This window comes from Melitaea cinxia, chromosome Z, assembly GCF_905220565.1.
Source record: "Melitaea cinxia chromosome Z, ilMelCinx1.1, whole genome shotgun sequence".
NCBI lineage: Eukaryota > Metazoa > Arthropoda > Insecta > Lepidoptera > Nymphalidae > Melitaea > Melitaea cinxia.
Window position 1 is genome coordinate 18,541,109 of NC_059424.1, and position 27,559 is coordinate 18,568,667.

The 27,559-nt window shown below is 32.6% G+C and overlaps 1 protein-coding gene across 1 annotated transcript in view; it reads left to right on the top strand.

The window, feature by feature from the left end:
- LOC123668895 (glutamate receptor 1-like) overlaps positions 1-27,559 on the top strand; it is a 194,637-nt gene that overhangs the window by 128,216 nt on the left and 38,862 nt on the right. Inside the window, exons 7-10 of the mRNA XM_045602587.1 lie at positions 15,257-15,463; positions 16,388-16,495; positions 23,293-23,518; positions 24,820-24,908. Of these exons, the coding sequence (XP_045458543.1) occupies positions 15,257-15,463; positions 16,388-16,495; positions 23,293-23,518; positions 24,820-24,908 (630 nt within the window). The remainder of the gene's footprint in view (positions 1-15,256; positions 15,464-16,387; positions 16,496-23,292; positions 23,519-24,819; positions 24,909-27,559) is intronic.

Here is a 27,559-nt window from a genome sequence, read left to right on the forward strand (position 1 = left end):
AAAGACTTTAGTGATTATAATCTATTTATTTATGTATTATTTGTAAATAGAATGCAATAATATTTAAGTTAAATCTGTTAGTTCATGAATTACCTTTGTTTGTAAATAAATAACTAGTCAGATCGTATACAATTTTATCAAGAAAAAACACAATTATATTCCATTACATAGAAAAACATTATGCATAGCAATAAAATAATAATGTATTAACAGTAAACAGTATTCACTTACACTTTTTAAGTCTTCACTGCTCGAACGTCCGAAACGAACTGGCGAGGCAATGGCGACATCTCCATTTTATTTACAAAGGGTGGGGATGGCGCCATGCCCGCGTGTTTAATAATACAAACGAAAATTAACTTGTATCTATGTCATTTAACTATTAAAAATCATTATAATATTTTAAACTACATTTGCAACCAAGTATGAGTTTCATTAGCTAACCTCATAATAAATGGAAACAATATTGTTGACACGAGGCAATGGCGGCATCTCCATTTTATATAGAAAGGGTGGGGATGGCGCCATGCCTGCGTGTTCAATAATTAAAAGGAAAATTAGCTTACATCTATGTTATTTTACTATTATAAAACATTATTATCTTTTAAACTACATTTGCAACCAAGTACGAGTTTTATTAGCTAATTACATGATAACCGGATATAATATTGTTGACAGTCGGTCATCCTATTAGTGTACGTCCTCGTACTTGACAGCAATCATTCTGTATCTAAAACGAAGACAATTTTGTTTACAACGATTAAAACGATATTGTTATATAAAATGAAACTCTTTCAAAACGACCCAATTGGTCGTAAACCTTAGAAAGACCCAATTGGTCGTATTATTACACATGGACCCAATTGGTCGTTAAGTTTATAAAGACCCAATTGGTCGTAAACTTTATAAAGACCCAATTGGTCGTATTAATTACACATGGACCCAATTGGCCCTAAATGTCAAAAGAACCCAATTGGTCCTAAATCACATAAAGACCCCATTGGTCGTTAATTATTAGAAACCCAATTGGCTCTGAAACATAAACAATTAGTACATGTCATTCACTATCCGAGTCATTATTAAATTCTCTATCACTTATTAATGTATCATCGTGAGGTTGTTGAGACTCTTGAAGAGATAACTTGTACATGATAAACCACGGTCAGAAATTATACATTCAGGTACGCCAAAGATAGTAATGAATTCATTTAAATATTTACTGTTATTTTGGATTTGGCACTCTTTACAGGTTTTAATGAAATATATTTCGTAAACGGGTTAATCAATACTAGAATGTACATGTTTTTTTTTTTTGCTACTACACACAAATGGCCCAACATGATTCATATAGATGGTGTCAAACAGAGTATCTACTTTGTGGATAGGGTGTAAAAAAAACGGGTCTCTTACCACCGGATGTCTTACTATATGCACATTCTAGACAAGAGCCTTCATATTTAGTGACAAAACTTTATGCGTTCTAAAGTCTTGTCTACCACGAAATGGCCTAGATCATCGTGGTTTTGTTTAATGATTTGCCAACACACACCTTTAGGCACAGCCCATCTATCAGCTTCAGCTGTAATTCTAAAAAGTTTACTATTTTTGAGTTTGTAGTTACTTTTTATTTCTACCACATCGTCTCAATAATTCGTTTTATCTCCAAATCAAAACTTGGAGTTACAATTTTGTTATTCCGTCTCGTGTTTACAATGCGATTATTACTATTTATTTCAAAACAATGAATATTTTGGTGGATATACATAATATTGTTATAAATATACTGCGACGCGATCGTTAATATGTCCACCTTTTGAAAAACATCCCGTAGGGAGACTCTAGCTCCAAGGTCGTAAATGCCGCGAATAGCCCTTTTTTGCAAGATAAATATAGTCTCAATATCTGCAGCATTACCCCAAAGTAACAGGCCGTAAGACATAACACTATGGAAATAGCTAAAATATATTAAGCGTGCAGTTGCAACGACGGTCGCATACCCTTACTAAAAATAATAAAGCCTAAGTAGTTGAAATAACGTTTAAAAATTTAAGTATAAGACCTGATTCAGCTAACAATATCAACTAACTTTTCCATTCCTTCTTTGATAGTTCTGGATGGAATAATTATATCATCCAAATAAGCCATAGCTTCCTTATGGCGTAAGCCATCTAAAATCTGATGCATCATTCCTTGGAATGTCGCTGGGACATTTGCCAAGCCGAAGGGCATCCTGTTAAATTTATAATGACTATATAAGGGCTAGCAAATGGGGATACTGAAGACCGCACAATATAATTTTCTAAAAGTTCATTCACCATTTCCCTGACTACTTCCTTCTCTTTCGTAGCCAATCTATAGAGTATGTAAACTACCGGTTCAACATTGTGCAAATCAATATTCATCTCGCAAACAAAAGAGTGTCCTAACTCTGAAAAAGAAGAAGCGAAGCAATGTCGATATTTATTTAACAATATTAACAACTCATCAACCGCAGTTTGTTCTAAATCACCCGATATATTTAAATCTGCAGCAATGATTGGATTCATTTGCTGATCCTTGAATACAGAAACGTGGAGAACATTGTAATTGATTCCTGGTTCGCAACAATACCTCGAGTAATTAATATACCATTTGTTAAATTTCATGACTTAGAGCTTAAATTTTTGATTACTGTTAGCCCATTACCACCATCGTCAAATTGAATCCGGGATAAAGTAAGCGGAGTTTACATCATTACGCAAGCCCCCAACAACGTAAAGTGCCCCTTTGTATTTGTGCTCTGTATATATCCCCAAAATGCCTAAGCTAATTATTTCGGAACGTTTACGATTAAGACTTCCTTTTTTTTCAGTTGTCATTATGTCATCAAAACTATTATATTAAATATCAAAATGTTCACCAGTTTTCTGAATTATTACATGATGCTGCATCAATTTCTACTTCGCCATTAATTTTACCCACAGAAAGAACTACGGAATTTCCAAATCCTTTTATTACAGGCAAATCATCTATAGTTATGTGAATAGTTCCTAGTATGGGTAACTGCGATTTTTTTTTGATCATCGAGCATTAACTACCAAGGTCAACGAAGGAATCCATCTTTATACCATTAACACGCGCTTTTCTTGAAATATTTATCTAAACATATACTGTTATTCGTAGCCCTATTAATAACCTTTGCATTTTAAATCTTTAGTGCAGTAGACGGGACCGGATTTTCGTATAACATTGCTCCGTTTCATGACCTATCCTGTGACACCTAGTACATTTCTTTAAGGGATCGGGACATTGACGTATATAAATTATAATTGTGTTTGCAGGCAAACGAAGAAAAACCGCCTTCAATTTATATCGTAGGTAGACAAAAATTGTCGAGTAAATACGCATTATCAAAGATTACTCCAAAAGTTATTATTATATTATAAGGTCGATGAAATTTAAATGTGGCCACATGATAAACATCGGCTTTCGATTAAATTAAAAATCATCAAAATCGATACACCCAGTAAAAAGTTATGAGTCTTTTAGAGAGTTTCCCTCGATTTCTCTGGGATCCCATCATCAGATCCTGGTTTCCTTATCATAGTACCAAACTAGGGATATGTCTTTTCCAACGAAATAAGAATTATCAAAACCGGTTCATAAACGACGGAGTTATCCCCGAACATACATAAAAAATATATATATACGGTCGAATTGAGTAACCTCCTCTTTTTCTTTGAAGTCGGTTAAAGTTTGCGAGCAAATACAATTATTCTTATACAACTAGGTCGGCAAACGGACCGGTCGGTTTTTTGAAGTTGGTTAAAAATGGCGTTACTCTACGGTCTGGTATTGGCTTAACTTTTCTAGCATTTTTCAGATAACTAAGTAATTTATGAAGGTCCTCATACTGAGCCTCGGCTCCTAGTCTAGTCTCTGCATGTCATCTATGCCATGCAGAACGCATTCTACTGCTCGTTTGCCCGTTATATTACAGTGGTAATAAAGGTAAACTTCTCATAGTAATATTCTTCAAGAGAATCGTTGAAACGGGCGCGCCGAGCCAACATATCTGCTAACATCTGTCCGTAGTTCTAAACATTTTTTTTTATATCATATCAAAAATCGACCGTTCCAGCGGGGATCGAACCTGCATCTCCGACTGACCGTGTCGGTGATCTAGCCAATTAAGCTATGGAACGATGTACTGTTAGATCGAAATTTTTGATATGACGATTTTATATTCGGATTAAGCGAACCGATATGATATTAAAAAAAATTTTAGAATTTCCTAATGTGTGGGTAACACAAAAATAAAATCCTCAGGAGGAAATGCTGATAGCAATTTTGTCTGTGACTTACTCCAAGAAAAGAACACCGATGGCAATCCTTCATATCAACGCTTCGCGACACCTCGTAGTATTGTAATTGCAAAGTGATTAAATTAGTTTCTCATTTAGTTTACGTATCCACATAGACATCGTTTGTTCTTTCCTTGCAGGGTCAAATTCGGGGACACTATCTTTAAACGAGCCTATTTTGTCACTATCCGGGATCAAAGATTTCAATGTTTGCAATAGCGTATTTAGAACATCAGGTAAATTATTGTTTAGTAATGAATCGCCACTGCCAATGTTGGATCAGTGGTGTTACTTGGTGGTCCTTGCGTAGTCGATGCTCGGGGCTTAGGCGTTGCTATTGTGGGCCGCCGCGTCTCCGGACTACGTTGCAAGCTGCGAAGCTGGCTGCGGCGACCTTGCACGCTGCGAAGTCGGCTGCGGCGGTCTCTTCTATTTCTTTTCGGAACTCTTCCCACACAGCGGGGACTTCTCAAGTATTTTCTCCATAATCCCTCATTAAGAGATGAAAAAATAGAGAAAAGAAAAAAAAAAATAAGTATACAGCCAAAAAAAATTAAATGAGTTACCTATCCCACTTCTGAATTGTGAAAATAAAAGACTTTAGTGATTATAATCTATTTATTTATGTATTATTTGTAAATAGAATGCAATAATATTTAAGTTAAATCTGTTAGTTCATGAATTACCTTTGTTTGTAAATAAATAACTAGTCAGATCGTATACAATTTTATCAAGAAAAAACACAATTATATTCCATTACATAGAAAAACATTATGCATAGCAATAAAATAATAATGTATTAACAGTAAACAGTATTCACTTACACTTTTTAAGTCTTCACTGCTCGAACGTCCGAAACGAACTGGCGAGGCAATGGCGACATCTCCATTTTATTTACAAAGGGTGGGGATGGCGCCATGCCCGCGTGTTTAATAATACAAACGAAAATTAACTTGTATCTATGTCATTTAACTATTAAAAATCATTATAATATTTTAAACTACATTTGCAACCAAGTATGAGTTTCATTAGCTAACCTCATAATAAATGGAAACAATATTGTTGACACGAGGCAATGGCGGCATCTCCATTTTATATAGAAAGGGTGGGGATGGCGCCATGCCTGCGTGTTCAATAATTAAAAGGAAAATTAGCTTACATCTATGTTATTTTACTATTATAAAACATTATTATCTTTTAAACTACATTTGCAACCAAGTACGAGTTTTATTAGCTAATTACATGATAACCGGATATAATATTGTTGACATTTAATACAATTAAATACTGTTACATACCTTTTAATAAATTGTTTTTAAGTGGTTCCGTTCTGTTCATTAAGAAATTTATAATCACGCAGAAACATAAGTGTACATTTTTGATAACTAGCAAATAATAAAAATATATAATAGATAATAAAAATAACATGTTCAGGAATTTCAAATCAATGAATGATGTGTATACTTTTCCATCAAACCGTATTTGCTAAGGGAAAAAAAACCGTCAGCGTCGGACCACGTCCTAGTTTTACTAGGCAGTCACAGGACTGTCGATTTGTAGTTGTAATGAAAAATCGCCTGTGGTAGTAATAATGCATGCATGTTAACAAAAGACATGGGCATTTTGAAAGCGTGGATGTAAATTTTTTTATTAAAAAAAATATCACGCAGAATAGAATAATAATTCGATCTTATTACTCTAGAAGAAATGACATTAGGTGTCGTTTTTTTAACCGACTTCCAAAAACGGAGGAGGTTCTCAATTCGATTGTATTTTTTATAAATGTTTCCTTAGAACTTTTGGCTGGGTAGACCGATTTCGATGATTCTTATTTTAATCGAAAGCTGATGCTTATCTTGTGGTCTTAATTAAATTTAATCTGGATCTGATGGCAGTTTGTTGAGTAATCTTTGATAACGCGTATTTAATTGACTGACTTATATTCGAGCTGAAAAGTTCATCTTTATTTGAATGTATATAAAAAAATACCCTTGTATATAATATAAAATATCAATTGATAGAGTGAGAATGGGTGTTTGTCGGGTACATAGAAAGAAGATAGATGCAGTTTTCTATCTATTCCGGATTCTATCTATCATGGTATTACGTCATTCCATCGTAGATTGGATAAAATTTTTGATAGTAGGTAAATTAAATTTATTATTAAGATACTATAACTTATCATCACTTCAGCCTATAGTATAATTATTGATGCATTAGCTATTTAATCAGACTTAATCATCCTACTGATGGGCATAGGCCTCTTTCCCCATGTAGGAGAAGAATTGGAACTTAATCCGCTACGCTTCTCCCATTACTTGTGAGTAAAGATCATTTTCAGGTATTTATAATAACAACCGTGACTGACGACTTAACGTACTTTCCAAGGCATGTTGAGGAGTCCCATAAGGCCAGACATACAAACCGAAAAGTAATGTTTATACAAATACAAATATCCATGCCGAGCGGGATTCGGGCCCGCAAACAGTCAGTGTTTTAGGCATATGTATATAATACAACAATAATACGTAGGTACATATACACAAGCAATTACGTTATTCAACTCACTTAATAAATAATAATTGTTGGCAAACGAAGAAAAACCCACTTCAATTATATCGACAAGTACTACAACGTAGGTAGACAAAAAAATTGTCAAGTAAATACGCATTATCAAAGATTACTCCAAAAGTTGTAATCAGATCTCGATGAAATTCAAATGTGACCACATGATAAACATCGGCTTTCAACTACATTAAAAATAATCAAAAGCGGTACGTCCAGTAAAAATTTATGCGGATTTTCGAGAGTTTCCCTCGATTTCTCTGGGATCTCATCATCGGATCCTGGTTTCCTTATCATGGTACCAAACTAGGGATATCTCCTTTCCAACAAAAAAAGTTTGAATTCGGAAAAAAATTGTAATCGGCAATTTAATTGTTTAACTTGTATATATAACAATAACTAAATATTTGTTGTCAGACTATCAAAAAGAATTAAATAATTGTTTCTTTAAAAACAAAGTCTGGTAAAAATGTCTTGTTAAAAATAAAGATAACGAAACGCGATTATCTTCATCGAAAATATTTTTAAAAGATTCAAGATAAGTGTACTAATAAAGTAAACAGGCTTAAAAAAGCTTTATCTAAAGAGTAAAAAATAAAATCTTCACTTTTCGTTTAATACATTTATCAAAGAAATAATTCATGGAATAAGAATAGAATCCCCCTTTTTATTAAGTATGAATACCATAGCAATCTCAGATTTTAAGGCTTAAGGGATGTACTTTATTATTTTTTGTTTGTTATATTCATTTAATGTACGTCGTAAGAAAAATTCCATATTTTGAAAAAGCTTAAGAGATTTAAAAGTATGTGTTCCGTCATCGTACTTTTTCGTAGTAAATCGTAATCTTAACGTTATAATCGATGTTCTGTGGAAGTATTCAAATTATGCAGCAACATAACGCAGCCTCAAAAAAGTTATTATGCGCTCAGTGCCCGCGAGTTGAGATTTTCGACAGAACCTTCAGGGCAGCTGCAATTAGTAGATGCAGAGATGAAAAAAGAAGAGTTACCTAGTACCTACATTAATAATAGCCTATCAAATGTTAAAAAATCTAATATACGAGTGAAAAATTAATTTAACCAAAAAGCTACGCGATTGGCTGTGTAAATTACATAATTATGTAATCCATTATCGAATGGAAAAAAAACAACAAATATTTTAAAATAATATTTTTAACTACACTAATATTATAAAGAGGTGAAGTTTATAACTTTGTTTGTATGTAGGGGGTAATCTTCGCAAATACTGATCCGATCATGAAAATTCTTTCACGGACAGAAAGCTACACTATTCAGGAGTGACATAGGCTGTATTTTATTGTAACTAAACGAAAAATTCAGTAAATAAGAAAAATATTAAAATATAATATCAAAATGGTAAATAAATTAGCGCCATCTATCGCTATTAGAAAACAATTTATTAGTCTTTCCACGTTATTAATTTAGATGATAGATAGATGGCGTTGGAGCAACATATTATTTATTTAAGTGCTATAAAATTTGTTATTTAAAGTATGTTATTTGGTTAATATAATAATAATTAACGCCCAACGAAGTGGGCACGGGTCGGCTAGTTAATTATATAAAAACACAATCACTACAACAACAATTGCTTGACAGAGTTAAAAGAGAATGAAAGTGGGTTGAGAATGGGTGAGTTACTCGTCAAATGTCTTCTCTATGCTGATGACCAAGTACTACTTGCGTCCTCGGCCGAGGAGTTGCAGGAGATGGTAACTGCTATGAGTGGAGCTTTTGTTAGAAAGGGAATGAAGATGAATGTAAAGAAGACGAAAGTGATGGTGTTTGAAAGAGATGAGGTAGTGACAGACTGTAATATCGTGATTGGAGATGAACAAATTGAACAGGTGAATGAGTTTGTGTATCTGGGTTCGAAGTTTACAAGAGATGGAAAGTGTGAGAGTGATATTGAAAGAAGAGTGAATGCAGGAAACATGGTGAACGGAGCTTTGAACTCCTTTATGAGCAGTCGGAAGGTGTCTAAAAAGGCTCGTTTGGCTGTGCATGAGGGGGTGTTGCTTCCGACACTCATGTACGGAAGTGAAAGTTGGGTATGGCAGAAGAGACATGAAAGCAGAATAAATGCAGTTGAGATGAGAGCGTTAAGAAGTATGATAGGAGTTAAACTGAGTGACAGGATGAGAAATAGTGAGATAAAGAAACGGTGTGGTCTGAAAGAAGATGTAGTGACAAAAATTGAGAAAGGTATGCTGAGATGGTTTGGTCATGTCGAGAGAATGAATGAAGAACGACTGACGAAAAAAGTGTATAAGGCGAGTGTGAGTGGAAGTGTTGGAAGGGGTAGACCTAGGCGGACATTTCAAGACCAAATCGGGGACGTCTTGAAAAAAGGCCAGGTCAAGAGTACCCTAAACCGACGAGCATGTATGAAGGGAATAATGAAAGTGGATGAAGCGAAACAAGTATGTAAGGATCGTAGCAAGTGGAAAGAAGTGGTCTCTGCCTACCCCTACGGGAAAGAGGCGTGATTGTATGTATGTATGTATGTACAATCACTACGTTTTTATTAACAACAAAAGAAAATACGTTTTGGCTTCAGTATTGACTTAGAGCGTACTGCACCAAAAAAATCTATATTCTGTATAGCGCTATGTCCAGCAGTGGACTTCTGTATATCTCCAGTTGGGAACTCCACTGTGCTTTGAACACAGATGTCCGTGCGGAAAAGAGGTTGATTCTTTCGCCCTACACGGCCTTAGAATTAGTCGCAATGATGGCAAGAGACCATGATGATGAATTGATGTTAGTTCCCTGAGAAAGGGGACGGGCGCTTTTGTGGGACGCAACCTGCGTTGACTCACTTGCTCCGTCTCATGTCAGGGAAACAGACTTAAAAGCCGGAGCCGCAGCGAAAAAAGCTAAAACGACTAAACGGCACAAATATTCGTCACTAATTCCAAATTACATCTTTGTGCTGTTTGCAGTCGAAACATTTGGACCTTGGAGTAGCAGTGTGTTTTTTTTTAAATGAGATAACTCCTCGCCTTATTGCCTCTATTGGTGACAAGAGGGCTTGTTCATTTTTTGCCCAGAGAATCGGCATAGCGGTTCAACGGGGAAATGCTCCGAGCATTCTTGCCACGTTCCACGCGAACATGATTTATACCAAAACTATCTGTAAATATTTAATTCTTAAGTACGTGTGTTGTTAATTGTAAATATGTATAATGTTTAATAAACTATTGTTATTTAATTTGGATTCACTTTTTTTTAATATTAAACAATAAGATATTCCTCTAAACTGGGTCATCATCACCATCACTACAGCCTAATGCAGTCCACTGCTGGATATAAGTTCTCACTAAATATGGCATGAAGTCATGTGTGTTGCCCATAGTCACCACGTTGGGTAGGCGGGTTGGTAACTGCTGGGTTAATAAGCACTTTAACATTACACGAAAGAACAATAGTTAATAATAGAAGAAATGTAAAGCATAAGGGAGCGAAAAGATGGTCTGATCGCTTAAAGTGATTCCTTAAAACAATCTCTGTTTTTATTTTAACTATCCGTATATAAATATGACGGGACTATACATTAAAGATATATGAGAAAAAATATTAGTGGCACCTTTATCAACGCAAATAGCACTCAAAACAATGATTGTCAGAATTTTTGTCTGCTTGTCTGTTTGTACGTTTGTGCACGCTAATCTCAGAATTGGCTTATTCGATTTCGATGTGGTTTTTACTAATATGTATTGTGGCAAGCTTAGCTTAAATTTAGTGTTTGTTTCATGTCAATCGGTAGATAAAAAATGTATGCCAATTTAAAGAATCACGTCGAACATGTAAAGTCTCTATACCTCGCGAGCACAGCTAGTTATATAGTATCAAAATATTTTTTATGAAAGATAACGACCAGCGATAAAACTAATCAAACTGAACGCTTTGTCCTTATTCAGATAGAAAATTAAGTAAAAATACGCTTTTCAAAGCGATGCAATTAGCATTCAAAGCAATCGAGTTCATTAGAGCCATCCGATGCACTTAATTCTTTTTTCTTTTGTCCGCATTTTTAATTTTAAACATTGTGTGAAAGTAAATTGATTTTATATAAAAAAGTAAATATGTAGTATGTTTTTTTATGGATTGTTTTAGCCTTTTCATATCTCAAACAGTTTTACCAAATTTGATTATCTCTTGCCACAATAATATTTGGATGATTAGGGTAAAAGAAATTAATGAACATTATTAACGATTAGTTAAATATACTATTCTGTAATACGATTGTAGGTGAATAATATCATATATTGTAAAAAAACTAAATATCAAAATCAAAAATCGTATATGTATATTACAAATACAATACACGCGTATACATATAATTAAAATAATAAATGCTAGATAATATTAGTAACGTGTACATTTTAATTCCTAGAAAACATAATATTAATTATTTTGTCAACTTACAAAGTTATCACGCTGCGATAGTAATAGAAGAGATGAGGTTTGATTACATTGTAGTTATAAATATCTAATATATAAAATTCTCGTGTCGCGGTGTTTGTAGTTAAACTCCTCCGAAACGGCTTGACCGATTCTCATGAAATTTTGTGTGCATATTGGGTAGGTCTGAGAATCGAACAACATCTATTTTCCATCCCCCGAAATGTTAAGGGTAGTCCACCCCTAATTTTTTTTTAATTTTAAATAAATTATTTTTATTTTATTTTTTTATGATTTGGCGTTGAAAAATACACACAACCCTAAATTTTCACCCTTCTACCACCAACCCCTATTTTTAATAGCATTTAGCGGCAATACAACGTTTGCTGAGTCAGCTAGTATTAAAGATAAATTAATTAAGTGTAACGTTTATATGTTAATACACAAATAAATAAACGCCTTACACTCAACGGCCTCCACTTTGATTTTTTGCCTGTGTCGGGGGATTTCCAAATGTCCAAACAACGCAAAATAATTGTACAAATTGTATAAACTCATGCCTTGTGTGAAGATAAAATCCGAGACCGCCACCCCAACAGCCACAAGCCAGTGCAGTGACCGCTGCACTAACGCGTCGTCTTTATTGATAAGTTATTGTTTAAGTATTTATTTATATAAATAAATTTGTAACAAAATGTGTTTCTATATCAGACTTTTATTTACTAAAACACTTAGAAAAAAGAACTATTTGTGTATGTTAGAAATATAGTTATTAATTTTATACATTAGGTGAGTAATTCTCATGTTTTATAATAGATCACAAAATGTTACGATTTATAAAATGAATAAACGAAAATTTAGCATCACATAAATTAAATGTTACGTAAAGGTAATGAATAGTCAATCAAAATTCAAAATTTGCTTTATGTATTAGTCTGTGACAGATTCCACTGGCCTTTGATATGCACGTACTTAATTAACGGTAAATCATAACGGGTACTTTGTATGTCTGCCTATTCATAAACAGAAATTCTATCAAATGAATAATTGTTTCAGAATGTTGTTCAGTTATTTCATATTTTAAAATTCGATTTTTCATATAAGGCCCTCAGTATGAAAAAAAAATATGATAAGTAAAAACTACTGAGCGAATGACCTCGTTACGTTTCTCGTAACGTCATCTCGGAACGGAATAGGGGCGGGGGGGTGGGGGAACGGAACTCTATAGGGTTCCAATAGACGACGACTTCGTCCTCTCACAACATATATAGATGGCGTTATTTAGATTCGTTTATTTACCATTAGATATGGTATTAATCTTTTTGTTAAGGTAGTAAACCTTTTTAACCGACTTCCAAAAAAGGAGGAGGTTCTCAATTCGACTGTATTTTTTTTAATGTATGTTACATCAGAACTTTTCACCGGGTAGACCGATTTCGACAATTTTTTTTTTAATCAAAAGGTGGTGTATGTCAATTGGTCCCATTATTTTAAATTTATTTGAGATCTAACAACTACTTTTCGAGTTATATCTAATAATGCGTTTTTACTTGACACTTTTTTCGTCGACCTACGTAGTATTATACCGCATGACTTTCTACTGGTAATACCGATTTGGATAATTCTTTTTTTGTTAGAAAGGGGATATCTTTAGTTTAGTACCATGATGAGGAAACCAGGATCTGATGATGGGATCCTAGAGAAATCGAAGGAAACTCTCGAAAATCCGCAATAACTTTTTACTGGGTGTACCGATTTTGATAATTTTTAATTTAATCGAAAGCTGATGTTTATCATGTGGTAACATAAATTTTATCGAGATCTGATAACTAATTTTTGAGCAATCTTTGATAACGCGTAGTTACTTGACTATTTTTTCGTCGATCTACGTTGTATTACTCGTCGATGTAATTGAAGTCGTTTTTTTTTTCGTTTGCGAGCAAACACAATTATTCATGCCTGATGCCATGACAGTCGATCTGAAGGAGTAAACTCCAGTCGTGCATCGGAGCTGACACGCATACTTTTTTATTCATTTTAGGAGTTTTAATACATAAACTACAAGGACTACGCCACTCCATAGGAACATTAAACATGTTATAAAAAAGAAAATTAATGAAGTCATCGTCTTTAGCTAATTCTGAGAAAAAATATTTTATTATTATTAAACTGCGTAATAGTAAATAATATGACTTCAATTATTGTAACGCTAATAATAATCATGTCCGTTAAAATAGACATAGTGGCAATAATATATAACAAATCGTCAAAGTAACAGAAACTCAGGTGAAACCACGGGAGACATGTAAATCCAAAAAATACACAACATACAGTAGAAACTGATATCCATAAAACACAATAGGTCCATATATATAAAAGTATAACATGAACTTGGGTGTTTATAAATCTTCTTTATTATATCAACAAAATTTTACGACAAACCCCAGGGTATACCATAAAGTGAGCCTCGAAGAAAATTTTGATGTAGAATTATAACCCATTTATGTAGATTTCACTAACTCCCGTTCAGTCTAATGAAACCATAAGTGGGGTATACGGAATAAATTATTACCCTCGTTATAATATCCGAACTCGCTGTGTTTTTACCTACGGCTAAGCAAAGAGGGATACCCAATTTAGCAGTCCATGTACGTACATTGTCAATCGTACTGATGTAGTCTAAAGATAAATTAACTATGACGATAATTAAGTATATGGAAGAAGATCCGAACCTAAGTCGATCTTCACCGACCTGATAATAGAATGAAACATAATTTATAGTAAATTTAGTATATTAGATAATATATCATAAATGGGTTGCCTAAAAAAATGCTGGACTGACTATTTTTAATTATTAAAAAAAAAAAAAAAAAATGAAAATTGCAACATCAAAATAATAAGAAATTTTTAATCTGACTTGATAGTATGTCAGCTGGTATAATCAAATATTTGCTTCCGGTATAAGTATTTGTCTTTGTAGACTCTGCTCTTCGATGAGCACGTGAAGCTATAAGACCCGGTAGTTATTACAAACTCCTGGTAACAATCGTTATACTTAGTAAAAAAAAAAAAACTGCCAACCTGCAGAGGAGCAGTGTAGAGGATTAAGCTCAATCCTTCGCTACTATGAGTTCAGTGGCGCAAGATTTTTATTCGTTATATGTATCTAGGTATTAGCCACGACTTTGCCCGCGCTATCATAGATTATCTACCAATATTTTATATAATACAAATATTTTTAATAAATATATATATATATATATATATATATATATATATATATATATATATATATATTTATATTTATATATTTTTTTCTATTAAAAATCCCCTTACCATTTATAGTTTTAAAAATTGCAACCCTCACAGTTTTAACTTTCCATAAAAAGCTCGTATTTATTTAAAAATTCTGATAGGACGAAGATTCCGCAGAATAAAATATTTTTCATTGAAATAAAACTTATTTACACACGCTTGACACGGGGACTAAGCTGGTGATTGCGTGACGATAGCGTTACGAAAAGTGTGATCGGGCAAGGCAAAGAGAGGCAAGAGAGAGAGAGAGAGAGAAAGAGAGAGTAGCGAGAACACATTTTCTTTTTCTCTTTCTCTCATAGCCACTTATTTTTCGTATAGCTATTACACAGTGCAGGCCTATTGTGCAGAAGTTTTATTTTAGTCGTGTGGTCTAAAACACGTTCGTTATTGTATTTAAATTATAATTATTTCGAGTACTATCAATGCACGATCTTCGGTGGCTTTGATGCTATCATATTTATGAACAATAGTAAAAAAAATGGAATCCATTTCACAATTTCATTATCAGTTAGATATCAATTAATAAAACACCTTTTTTGTTAAGTAGACTTACGTACACACAGTAAATTCCTAAAAGCTCTATACCTTTTTTACCAACAGGCCCAAACCGCGCTAATGTATGATGGAGTGCAAGTACTAATGGACGCTCTGAGCCGTCTCTGGAAAAAGAAACCAGATGCTTTTAGAAATGCTCTCAGACGCGCGGCTACCCAGGCTAATTCCACCAAGGTCATTGACTGCAACCCCGGCAAAGGCTGGGTCGTGCCTTTCGAATATGGGGATAAAATATCGAGATTGATCAAAAAGGTAACTATAATTATAAATCCTACATCGTATTTGTAATAGTTTTAGAAAACATTTTTATATAAATTAGATTAGCAATTATTAATTTAAAAAAAAATTTCTTTTAAATCAAATTAATTGCAAAACATTTATACATTACTGTAATACAGTTTTATAATAAATGTACCTTAATATCTAATAATATCATCATAGAGAAAAAAAAATTTGTAAAGTAGAGAGATAATGAAGCGATTATCGATTTCGTTACGTTTTCTAAATAAAAATATTTGAAGTAAAAATGACAGGTTAATTAAACGCGGCAGTTTTTTTTTTTTTTTTTTTTGAAGCCGTGTAAACAATTTTTTGGTACCTTCAGTCATATCCGTCAACGTGCCTGAATTTAAATATTTTTCAATATCATTCAATGATGTTAACGCAATTGAAAAAGGCTTCATTACTCTCTTTAAACATCAGTTGATTCAATGGTTATGATAAAAATATATTAATAATGTTAACGTATCGTTTTTTCAACGACAAAATTGTTTCAAAATACCAAGAATCATTTAAAAATGCAAAATATTTCGTATTAGTTCAGTTTATTATTCATATGTTTTTGGTCTTTACTTTTTGTTACATATTCAATGAAATATTAATCCTTTATATAAATAACGTTCACATAATGTACACCTAACACATGTTGTACAACTGTTATAGTAAAAAAAAAACTGTCGCAAGGGCCGAGAGAGTATAAAAAGTATATTTACGATTCGCTGTAACAATTCACATAAGTTACAGAAAGGGTCCTTGCTATTCGATAAAAAGTGATTTCCGATCTACTACATCCAAACTTAGTAACATTACTTAGAACATCTGTTCCGACCACCTTAATTTTATGTTCTCCTGACACTAAATCATACACTCAGTATATTTTCGCTAAATCCTTTTTAGACGGATATAGAAGGTCTCACTGGGAATATATCTTTTAACGAAGAGGGACATCGCTGTAATTTCACTCTGCATGTCGTTGAGATGACTGTCCAGAGTGCAATGGTAAAGGTGAGTATATTATGTATATTTTTTATAAGGTTATAAAAAATAACAGCCCAAAGAGGCCGAAAGAAATAGCGAATCTCCTTTACAGCTCGGATTGGGACCTATTTGACGGCAAATCGTCCTCTTTGCAACTTCCTTTATAATTCTTCTTGTTAATTTTTAGTATCTATAAAAGTACGTTTCTTCGCTTATAACTGTATTTAGTGGAACAAAATAGAAATACAAAATCTTAAAATTTACTATTTTACGATCTGTTGTCCATTTTAGTAGCTTTAACGATTTCTGAAGTTTTTTGTTATCTATTTATTTTACTAATTTTGTCCTTTGATAATATTTTAATATATTGTTTAAAATATAATAATAATTCGTGTATGTTAATTTTAATGATGTAACAATTCAGCATTATATTTATTAATAATTAAAGAAATATTCTCAAAGATAGATATTATTATCTTCTTATATATATTAATATCGCTGTGTGGCAGTAAGAATATAGCCACCCCCTCTCTTCTTGTGGGTGTCGTAAGAGGCGACTAAGGGTTAACACAGTTCCACTACCACTCGGGCCGCTGACCTTCCGTCTGGTGCAGGTACTTTCCGGACATGGGTGCTTCGGTAAGTACCTGCACCAAATCGCGAGACGGGAGGCGACTCCAGCCTGCCACGAGTGTGGAGCGCCAGAAGATACGGCGCTCTACACGCTGGAGGCGTGCGCCACTTGGAAACCGCAGCGGCGCACGCTTTCAGCGGTTCTCGGACGGGATCTCTCGCTGCTGAGTGTCGTAAAGGCCATGCTTGACAGCGAGAGATCGTGGCAGGCGGCGGTCTCCTTCTGCAAAAAAAAAAATACTCATAATATTGTCTCACTCAAATAAAATTTAGGATATTTCAATTATGTTATTTAGGACGTAAACGACGGATATATAGAATAGGTTTTTTTTTTTACTTCAATTAACCAAAGCAAAGTTTAAATCGTAGTTCATGTTTCCCGAAACAAATAATATTGCTTTTTAAATAGCTTACAAACTAAGTTTACTAATTTAAAGAATTTAATCATAATATTAGTTATATAAGATATTCATTTACAAAATAAGTGTACACATATTGTTGCTAGCAAGTAAGTGTAAATATAATAAAAATAATAACTATAAAAAAAAAACAATATGTACAATAAAATCATATCTATACTTAGTATAATATATATAGGTGTGCACGTATACAATTTAAAAAAAAAGAAAAAAAAAATTGCACGTTAGTATTCTTAGTATAGAATATTCTTGGTTAGTGGACTCGCGTCAATTTTTGGAGAATATAATAAGGCTAGTAAAAAGTTCTAAAGTTGCGGTGAAGAACTATGCATGTTTAAAAAAAAAATAAAAAATATGAAATAACAAAAGCACGGGCGTTATAAGCCTGTGGAAATAAGAGATATTCATTTACAACAAATCTTTTTTAAACATGGTACGTTTAGATTTTTTAATATTAGATATTTTAATTCATCGTAAGTAATAATTATTTATGCTGTGTGGTTACGGCATCAAAGAATTTAGCCACCCCCTCTCTTCCCGTGGATATCGTAAGAGGCGACTAAGGGATAACACAGTTCCACTATTACCTTGGAACTTAAAAAACCGACCGATGGTGGGATTACAATCCAACTGCTGGCTTTAAAATACACAGGTCGAAGACGGGCAGCAGCGTCTTCGGCGCGACAAAGTCAGCCCTGCGGTTACCAAATCGCCTGCCCAGTGTGATGACTATAGGAAAAACACATGAGTTCACTCCATTTTTGGCGCGAACTTGTGGAGGCCTGTGTCCGGCAGTGGACTGTAATAGGCCGAAATGATATATTAATACGTGAAGCAAAAACTTTGTAACCCTTTTTACGAAAATTTCGCGGACAGAGCAGTATGAAATATTGAACACTCATAGTTTATATAGAGAAGGAGTGCAGAATACTAATATTTTTTTAAATAATTATGTATAAAAATGTATTAAGTCAGTTAAAAACATATTACACACACTACCATGTAGTTGACACACACACTCATATTATAATATTTTGTTGATTGTCAAAGAATGTAGTCAAATAGAAAAATTAAAAAAAAGATTCTTTATTTTCATCATTTTTTTTTAATTATGAAGTCTCAGAGTATGAGTGAATTTCGACCACTTGGAGATTACTAGTATTGGATAAACTTTTTTTACAGTTGATCGACTACTGCTAACTGCGTTATTTTAAATATCAGGTTCTGTAGGTGTAAGAGATCAAGTTACATGCGAAAAAAATCCTACGAGCTAAAATATACGAGCTAATCTGGCAGCGCACTTCAGTTATACAGAAGTTCCAAGTTCAATACTATTGCAAGCGACACAATATATTGTCTGTAATCCATGTATATACATAATCTGTAATGTGGTACAATAATCTGTCTATGTTGGCAAAATTTAAATATTAGTATTAGTGTAAGGCATATTGTTATTCGTTAAGTGAGTCGTCCAATGACCGTTGCTGCATCGGCACCCTTAAATAAGTCATTTGTGAAATCGAATCGAAGTGTTTTATACCCGTTCAACATCGACCTTCTACAATTATTTTTTTTAGCCCTAGGAAACGTTGATGAAATGAAATAATAATACGAATTACCGCATACAACTAAAAGAACAGGTTATGGAAACGAATTATTTTTCTCGTAGAAAGTTTTTCATTGTAAATTATAGTCGTGCTTACGCGCTCACGAAAGGTATCACGCGAAACGAGTTTATCAAAGTAGCTTGTCTATTTAAACCAAATCAAATTTGAAATTCAGCTACGAATTTTCTTCTATTCAGCTAAGAATCCCCCATTTGAAAGGATTCGAACACCATATATAAAGAAAGGCGTAAAATAAAAAATAAAAATATATGTGATCAAGTTAAATTAACTATCTATTTTTTGTATTTTTATTATTGACATTGTTGACATTTGAGTCATATAATGATTTTATTCTTTAATAATCTGTAATTTATCATACTAAAAACGATTTGTTTCAAAATATATACATAATTAGTTATATTATAGTTTCAAGCATCTACTATATTTAATTATGTAGCAATTAATAACTTCGTCTTTTCCAAGACGGTTAAAATCTATTAAAATACAACTTGGTTATTGCATTGTCGCTTTATGAACTCTCCACTTTAAGTCAAAACTTTTCGCATCACTTAGAAGCAGGCACCTTTCTTGAAGGCTAATTTCAACTTCATTTCACCAACTCGGCTACAACTCTGTAATGATTTCTCAAAGTCCATAAATCAATGTTATAAGTTTACGTGTAAAGCTTATTAATTATCTGCTATTAATTTTTTTATAAAAGCTTCCATAATATATTACATTAGTGACGTCATATGCTTAGATTTTTTGAACCGTAGACCAAAAGGACGAAGTTGAATTTGGAAGTTACTGATGAAAATATTTACTAAACAATATCAATTGATATAAAATATTGGTGATTTTTTATTGATGAAATTAATTAACTTTCACGGTTCACGATTCAGCCCATAAAATTTCACTGCTGGGCATAATTTTTCCTATGTAAGAAGAAGGATTGGAGCTTAATCCACCACGCTGCTCTACTGCGGGTTGGCGGATATCTTCCCTAGTAACGATCGCTGTATGTGATAACAAATGTGACCAACCGCTTAACGTGTTCTTCTAGGTACAATGGGCCGGTCAACAAGGACAGATATCCGATTGTTAATGTAATTTAATTTATAAAAAATTAATCCTTTTCTTGTTTTTAAAGAAATAATAATTCATCATCATCATCACAGCAGTCTTTCGCAGTCCACTGCTGGACATAGGCCTCCACAAGTTCATGCCAAAAATGGCGTGAACTCATGTGTTTTGCCCATAGTCACCACGCTGGGCAGACGGGTTGGTGACCGCAGGGCTGGCTTTGTCGCACCGAAGACGCTGCTGCCCATCTTCGGCCTGTGTAATTCAAAGCCAGAAGTTGGATGGTTATACCGCTATCGGTCGGCTTTTTAAGTTCCAAGGTAATAGTGGAACTGTGTTATCCCTTAGTCGCCTCTTACGACACCCACGGAAAGAGAGGGGTGGCTATATTCTTTGGCGCCGTAGCCACACAGCATAAATAATTATTACTTACGATGAATTAAAATATCGAATATTAAACAATCTAAACGTACAATTTTTAAAAACGAGTTGTTGTAAATGAATATCTTTTTTTTTTTATGTAAGTGATATGTCCACAGGCATAAAACGCCCGTGCTTTTGTTATTCCATATTTATTAATTTTTTCTTTTTTAAACATGCATCGGTACTTCACTGCAACTTTAGAAAACTTAAGAACTAGCCTTATAGTCTCCAAAAATCGACGCGAGTCCACTGACCAAGAATATTCTATACTAAGAGTACTAACGTGCAATTTTTTTTTTCTTTTTTTTAAATTGTATACGTGCACATCTATATATATTATACTAAGTATAGATATGATTTTATTGTACATATTATTTTTTAACCGACTTCCAAAAAAGGAGGAGGTTCTCAATTCGACTGTATTTTGTTTTTTTTTTTTTTTTTTTTTTTTTTTTTTATGTATGTTACATCAGAACTTTTGACCGGGTAGACCGATTTCGACAAATTTTGTTTTAATCGAAAGGTTTTGTGTGCCAATTGGTCCCATTTAAATTTATTTGAGATATAACAACTACTTTTCGAGTTATATCTAATAATGCGTTTTTACTTGACGCTTTTTTCGTCGACCTACGTTGTATTATACCACATAACTTTCTACTGGATGTACCGATTTCTATAATTCTTTTTTTGTTGGAAAGGGGATATCCTTAGTTTGGTATCATGATAAGGAAACTAGGATCTGATGATGGGATCCTAGACAAATCGAGGGAAACTCTCGAAAATCCGCAATAACTTTTTACTGGGTGTACCGATTTTAATAATTTTTAATTTAATCGAAAGCTGATGTTTATCATGTGGTCACATATAAATTTTATCGAGATCTGATAACTACTTTTTGAGTAATCTTTGATAACGCGTAGTTGCTTGACTATTTTTTTGTCGATCTACGTTGTATTACTGTTGATGTAATTGAAGTCGGTTTTTTTTTCGTTTGCGAGCAAACACAATTATTTATAGTTATTATTTTTATTATATTTACACTTACTTGCTAACAACAATATGTGTACACTTATTTTGTAAATGAATATCTTATATAACTAATATTATGATTAAATTCTTTAAATTAGTAAACTTAGTTTGTAAGTTATTTATAAAGTAATATTATTTGTTTCGGGAAACATGAACTAACTGTTGATTGAAGTAAAAAAAAATCTATTCTATATATCTGTCGTTTACGTCCTAAATAACATAATTAAAATATCCTACATTTTATTTCAGTGAGACAATATTATTAGCAATATTTTTTTCATTCATTCATTTTTTCATTTTTTCATCATATCAAAAATTTCGATTTAGAGGGTACATCGTTCCATAGCTTAATTGGCTGGATCGCCGACACGGTCAGTCGGAGACGCAGGTTCGAACCCCGCTGGAGTGGTCAATTTTTGATATGATATTCAAAAAATGTTTAGAATTCCTAATGTGTGGGTAACACAAAAATAAAATTGTACATATTATGAGTCTAGTCTCCTATAATGACTTTATTATTTGAAATAAAATAGTGAAATTTCAAATTTTTAGTAAATAAACTAAAAGTCTGCAAAATTCTGCAAGCCATCAAAACAAATCAATCAAATTTTTAAACTGTTTTTGTAACATACATCAAAATATCCATTGAAACTAACAGTTGTAAAATAATATTTCGTAGACACAAAAACGAATATTATTTGTTGAAACGCGGTTCTATCGATTATGCAGAGGAACGTAGTTCAATGCACCAAATCTTAAAATAAAATTATTTAGCTCGACCTAGTAAAAAAAAAATTAAATTGAGATCCTTCATCTAACCTTGATTCTATTGTAAATAAATTCATTTTCAATGTGTACAATATAATCGTAAATACTCATACAGCAATAAACACTTACCTGTATAGGTTAGTATACCAACAATAACTTTACATCAGTCAACCAAACCTGTCAAACACAACAATTATTTCGCCACAAACTCATCCTCTACAGTTATGTAACGTGGATTTTGTGCTTATTTGATTCAAAAGTAGATTTCATTGATATATAAATATATATGACCATACCGTTCGTTTTAATCGATCGTTCTAATCTCACGGACATCGTTAATGTAGGAGATCAAAGTTTGACTTCGAAGATTGCTATGATCCAGGCTTTCAGACCTTGGATTAGGCTCATCAATTTTAACGGATGTACATCAACTTTGCTATAGTTATAAGCGGAGATAATACTCGAAACTTTGATGAGTCTCTTACTAAATGATGCATATAGATAATTTGGTTCTAAATTGTGTTATGCTACAATTTTTTCATGGTAAACGCGTTTTTTCTTTTCTTTCAGAAAAACATTTTACTTTAAAAAAAGTCATGTTACATACTTTTTCATTCCTTTACTTTATTATACCGCTAGCTGCCCGGAAAGACTTCGTTCTGTCAAAACTGAATAATAAATAAAAATATCTTTTCAAAAAAATTTTTTTTTGTATTAAAACCTTCCATGGATCTTAAGGAACATTAAAAAAAATAGCTGAATTGGTAGTCATTTTCGAGTTATATGCTTAGCAACATTTATTTTTATTTATATAGATTATTTATAGTGATAAAAATTAATTTAGTATTTTGAAAACTAACAGGTTGCAACATGGACTGATAAGCAAGGACTCACTCTTGTAACACCGAAATATATTCAGCTTCATTCGCCAGTATCCTATGACACTAACAAGACGTACATTGTCACAAGCATTATTCAAGAACCTTTCATGATGGTCAAACCAGAAGAGTTTGGTCAAAGGGAGACTCAGTTCCACGGATTCTGCAAAGATATTTCTGATGTAATTGCTGCGCGACTTGGCATCAAATGTAAGTACATCAAATAATCAACACTTTATTTACTTAACCATTTTTTTTTTGGTTTTTAATCAATGTCTAAAAAATTTAAGATTACTTATCGTTTTAAACAGGTCATGATGAACAATGTTATAACTTTTTATTTATTAATAATTGTATTTGCTGGCAAACGAAAAAAAAACCGACTTCAATTACATCAAGACAAGTAGTACAACGTAAGTAGACGAAGTCAAGTAAATACGCATTATCAAAAATCACCACAAAAGTTGTAATCAGATCTCGATGAAATTTAAATGTGACATGATAAACATCGGCTTTCGATTAAAATAAAGTTATGAGGATTTTCGAGGGTTTACCTCGATTTCTCTAGGATCCCATCATCAGATCCTTGTTTCCTTATGATGGTATCACATTTAGGATTTGTCCTTTCCAATAAAAAAAGAATTATCAAAATCGGTTAATAAACGACGAAGTTATCGCCGAACATACATAAAAAAATATATACGGTCGAATTGAGTAACTATCTCCTTTTTTGAAGTCGGTTAAAAATATTCTATGTTACTTCGAAAAAGTTTGTAAATGATGAATGTACTTAGAAGATAACAAGATACTTAAAAGTTTTCGCTAACGATATATATCCTTTTATGAGGTTCTATCTTTGACATAGGTATAAAATAATTTATTTTTATGTGTGTAAATAAAATGAAGGGATATAATATAAATATAAAATTTATTTTGGTCTTGTATTATACTTACATATTTTTATTTAAACCCCGTAATATTTATTATATGTTAAAGAGGATTTATTTAAAATATTTAGAGAAAAGAAACGCTAAATTACAATTCAACTTAGTTCTCACGAGTTTTACAATAATGTTAATATCCTTCCTTGATTAACAGGCGATGCGAACACGTAATTTAAATATAGGTACGCAAATATTAATAACATGTTTGAGTGAAATGTCCTTGTATAAACTTCAAAAGTGTTCAAAAGCTCTGCATAAAATAATAATTTGAAGAAAATGTTAGATTTAGATATGTAATGAATTTAAAAGATCTCCACGTAATTGGGGTCCAATTATTTTATTCTATAAGTAGATATGTAATGTTATTCGGCTAGAGCACCGACATGGTTAGTCGGACATGCAGATTCGATCACCGCTGGAACGGTCGATTTTTGATATTATATTAAAAATGTTTAGAATTCCCTCTTGTGTGAGAATATAATTATCCTGGTGTACTACTTTGCCTCAAAAATATGTAATGTTGTATGATGTTTTAGAATTTATAAAAAAACAAGACTTTTGTTGTAGATGAGATACGTATCGTAAGAGATGGAAAATTTGGAAGTGAAGTATCTGATAATATCTGGACTGGACTCGTTGGAGAAGTGTACAGAAAGGTTAGTTATACCTACCGTGGCTTAATAATAGCTCTGTCAGGAATCATAATGCTTAAGTAATCAATTGTAGCTCATTGTGGAAATATTCACAACAATAGATGCCAAGATCACCAAAATAATAAAGCTTAAATGTTATGTGCTAACAAAGATTGAAACCGTGAAGTAGTTGCATCAGCATTAAGTGGATCTCACAAGAATTCATTTCTATTGTATTACTAGCGACCCGCCCCGGCTTCGCACGGGTGCAATGCTGATACTAAATATACTACAGAATGTCTTTATTTATAGTGTGAAGCACGATTTTAGCATAGTTATTAACATAATAACAACAACATTCAAATATGCGTCGTTAGATTACACGGTGTTACAGAATGCGTTGAAGAAATAAAGGTTCACTGCTCGTTTTCCGTTGGTGGTAGCGTGATAATATGTAGCCTATATGTTGACCCGACTTCTTAATAATATTCGTACCAAATAGTACAGTACTTTTTGAATTTATCCCGGACATACATACAGACAAACAGACGAACAGACAAAAATTCTAAAAACTATATTTTTGGCTTCGGTATCGATTGTAGATCGCACCCCAACTATTCTTTAAAAAAAAATATTCAATGTACAGTTTTGACTTTCCTACCATTTTATTATATGTATAAATAATAGTTAAAGTTAGTAACGAAAATTTTAACTCTAACTGCGTCAGTAAAAAATACACAAAAATGACGAAAACACGATATAAAATCTATGTAAAAACGAAGCATTCTTTTGTTACATAATAAAATCGTATATTGATCATAAGCAACGTTCCTTAAATTCGAATGAACAAGAATAATGAGAAATACATAAAGACACATTTAAGCAACCCGCTGAAATAATATTATCCAGTAAAAATAAACGTTGTCTTAAGATTAGATATCTATAATACGATCAAAAGAAAATGAATAGAGAATAGCAAGAAAAATTACCGAAAATCCGCGAACATATCAAAAATGTCGGTTTAAATTTGTAACGAAATGAAAGCACGTAGTGTAAGGATAAATCTCTATTCTATTAACTGTTGCAGTGGAAACTGCATTTTGCTAAAAGTTGAGCGCAGATTTTAGACATTTTTTTAATATTTTTTGATTTAATTGAAATGTTCTATCTCAAATAACAAATTTATAAAAAAAACAGCTAGCTGTAACGTGCGCGCGTTGCTACGCTTTTTGAATTTTTTTTAGTCATACCGACCCATCGATCATGACATGATCAAATGTATAGTTTACGATTTTATAAGGGACATCCTTACAAATATCCTTTTTTATATATATAATAAATTAAACTATCGTTAAATATCAAGTCACAGGTTTGTTCATATATCTGTTAAATTCTAAAGCTTCTGTTAGATTACTTGGAAGGCCTGAGTTATCCAAAAAAGCATAGTTTTCTTATAAATCCATTAAAACATCCAATCGATTGATCAGCGCGGTAAGTTAATATCAAATCTTTTTTAGAGAAGAAACCTTCAAATGATTTGTTCTTTCATTGTTTAAACCACTTATCAACTTATGATTTTAAAGAATTTTTCATTTATTAAATGCTTAAATTAAATAATAAATACGCCTCTTATCCGACAATCCAATAAATTAAATTTTTACAAGCAATAAAAAAATTTCATACCAGAACAGTCATTACTGAACTTCGGTCGGCCGCAAATGAAATATTTGAAATATTTTTAATAAAACGTCTCGACTGTTGTCTGCGCAGACTGCGAGAGGATTTATTCTCTACGATAAAATAATGCTGTTTATTGCATCTTCGATGTGTATCAATCTTATGTTATTTCACTGTCTTTTTGGCCCAAAGCAGTTTTGTATAGTATTTCAAACAGTTCTTGGACGCAATATTTGATAACCGTTCATTTGTTGTTGTAAGTATCTAATTTATATACTGTCTAAATATGAAATATTTAAAAATGACTTTTCAACTCCGTTCGTTTCTGTCTTAATTCTGCAAATTGATCGGACAGTATATTTACGTTATAGAAAAGTCAAAATAGCAAACGATTTAATAAACAATGAGTCTTGTGACTATGGTAACAATTTTTTTACCCGAAAAATGATGTAAACTTTCATAATCCGTAGTTTAAATTCCTCAATCCAATAAGACCTCATCATCATTCAGTGGGCGTTGTGCAGAGCTACGCTCGGCATATTATGTATCTTCAAAAACTGATGATTAATCAGGTTTTCATTTGCTTAAACGATGACCGCCTTACTGGAACGCGGTATCAACAAACTCTTAATTGATGTGATTGTTTTGAATGCTGTAGATTGATAATATTAGAATTATTTTAGAATCGTATAATAAGCTTAAATACATCTTTACTAAAATTATATATGGTGGTATAGTGTGTGAGATTGTTTGAATGTTTGTAGGGGCTAAACTTTGGGACTACTAAACTCATTTTAGAAATTCTTTCACGAGTAGAAAGTTACATTTTTCGATATTACTGCAATAAAAAAGTTACAGTAAAACTGCGTTTCTATAACAAAATTAAATTTAATAAAAATAAAAATGACCCCAGAAAACTAAGGCAATTGTTACTTACCGGTAGGATAAAAAATCTTTAGATGAATTAATACTACACGCCTTTGACAGAAAACATGTCT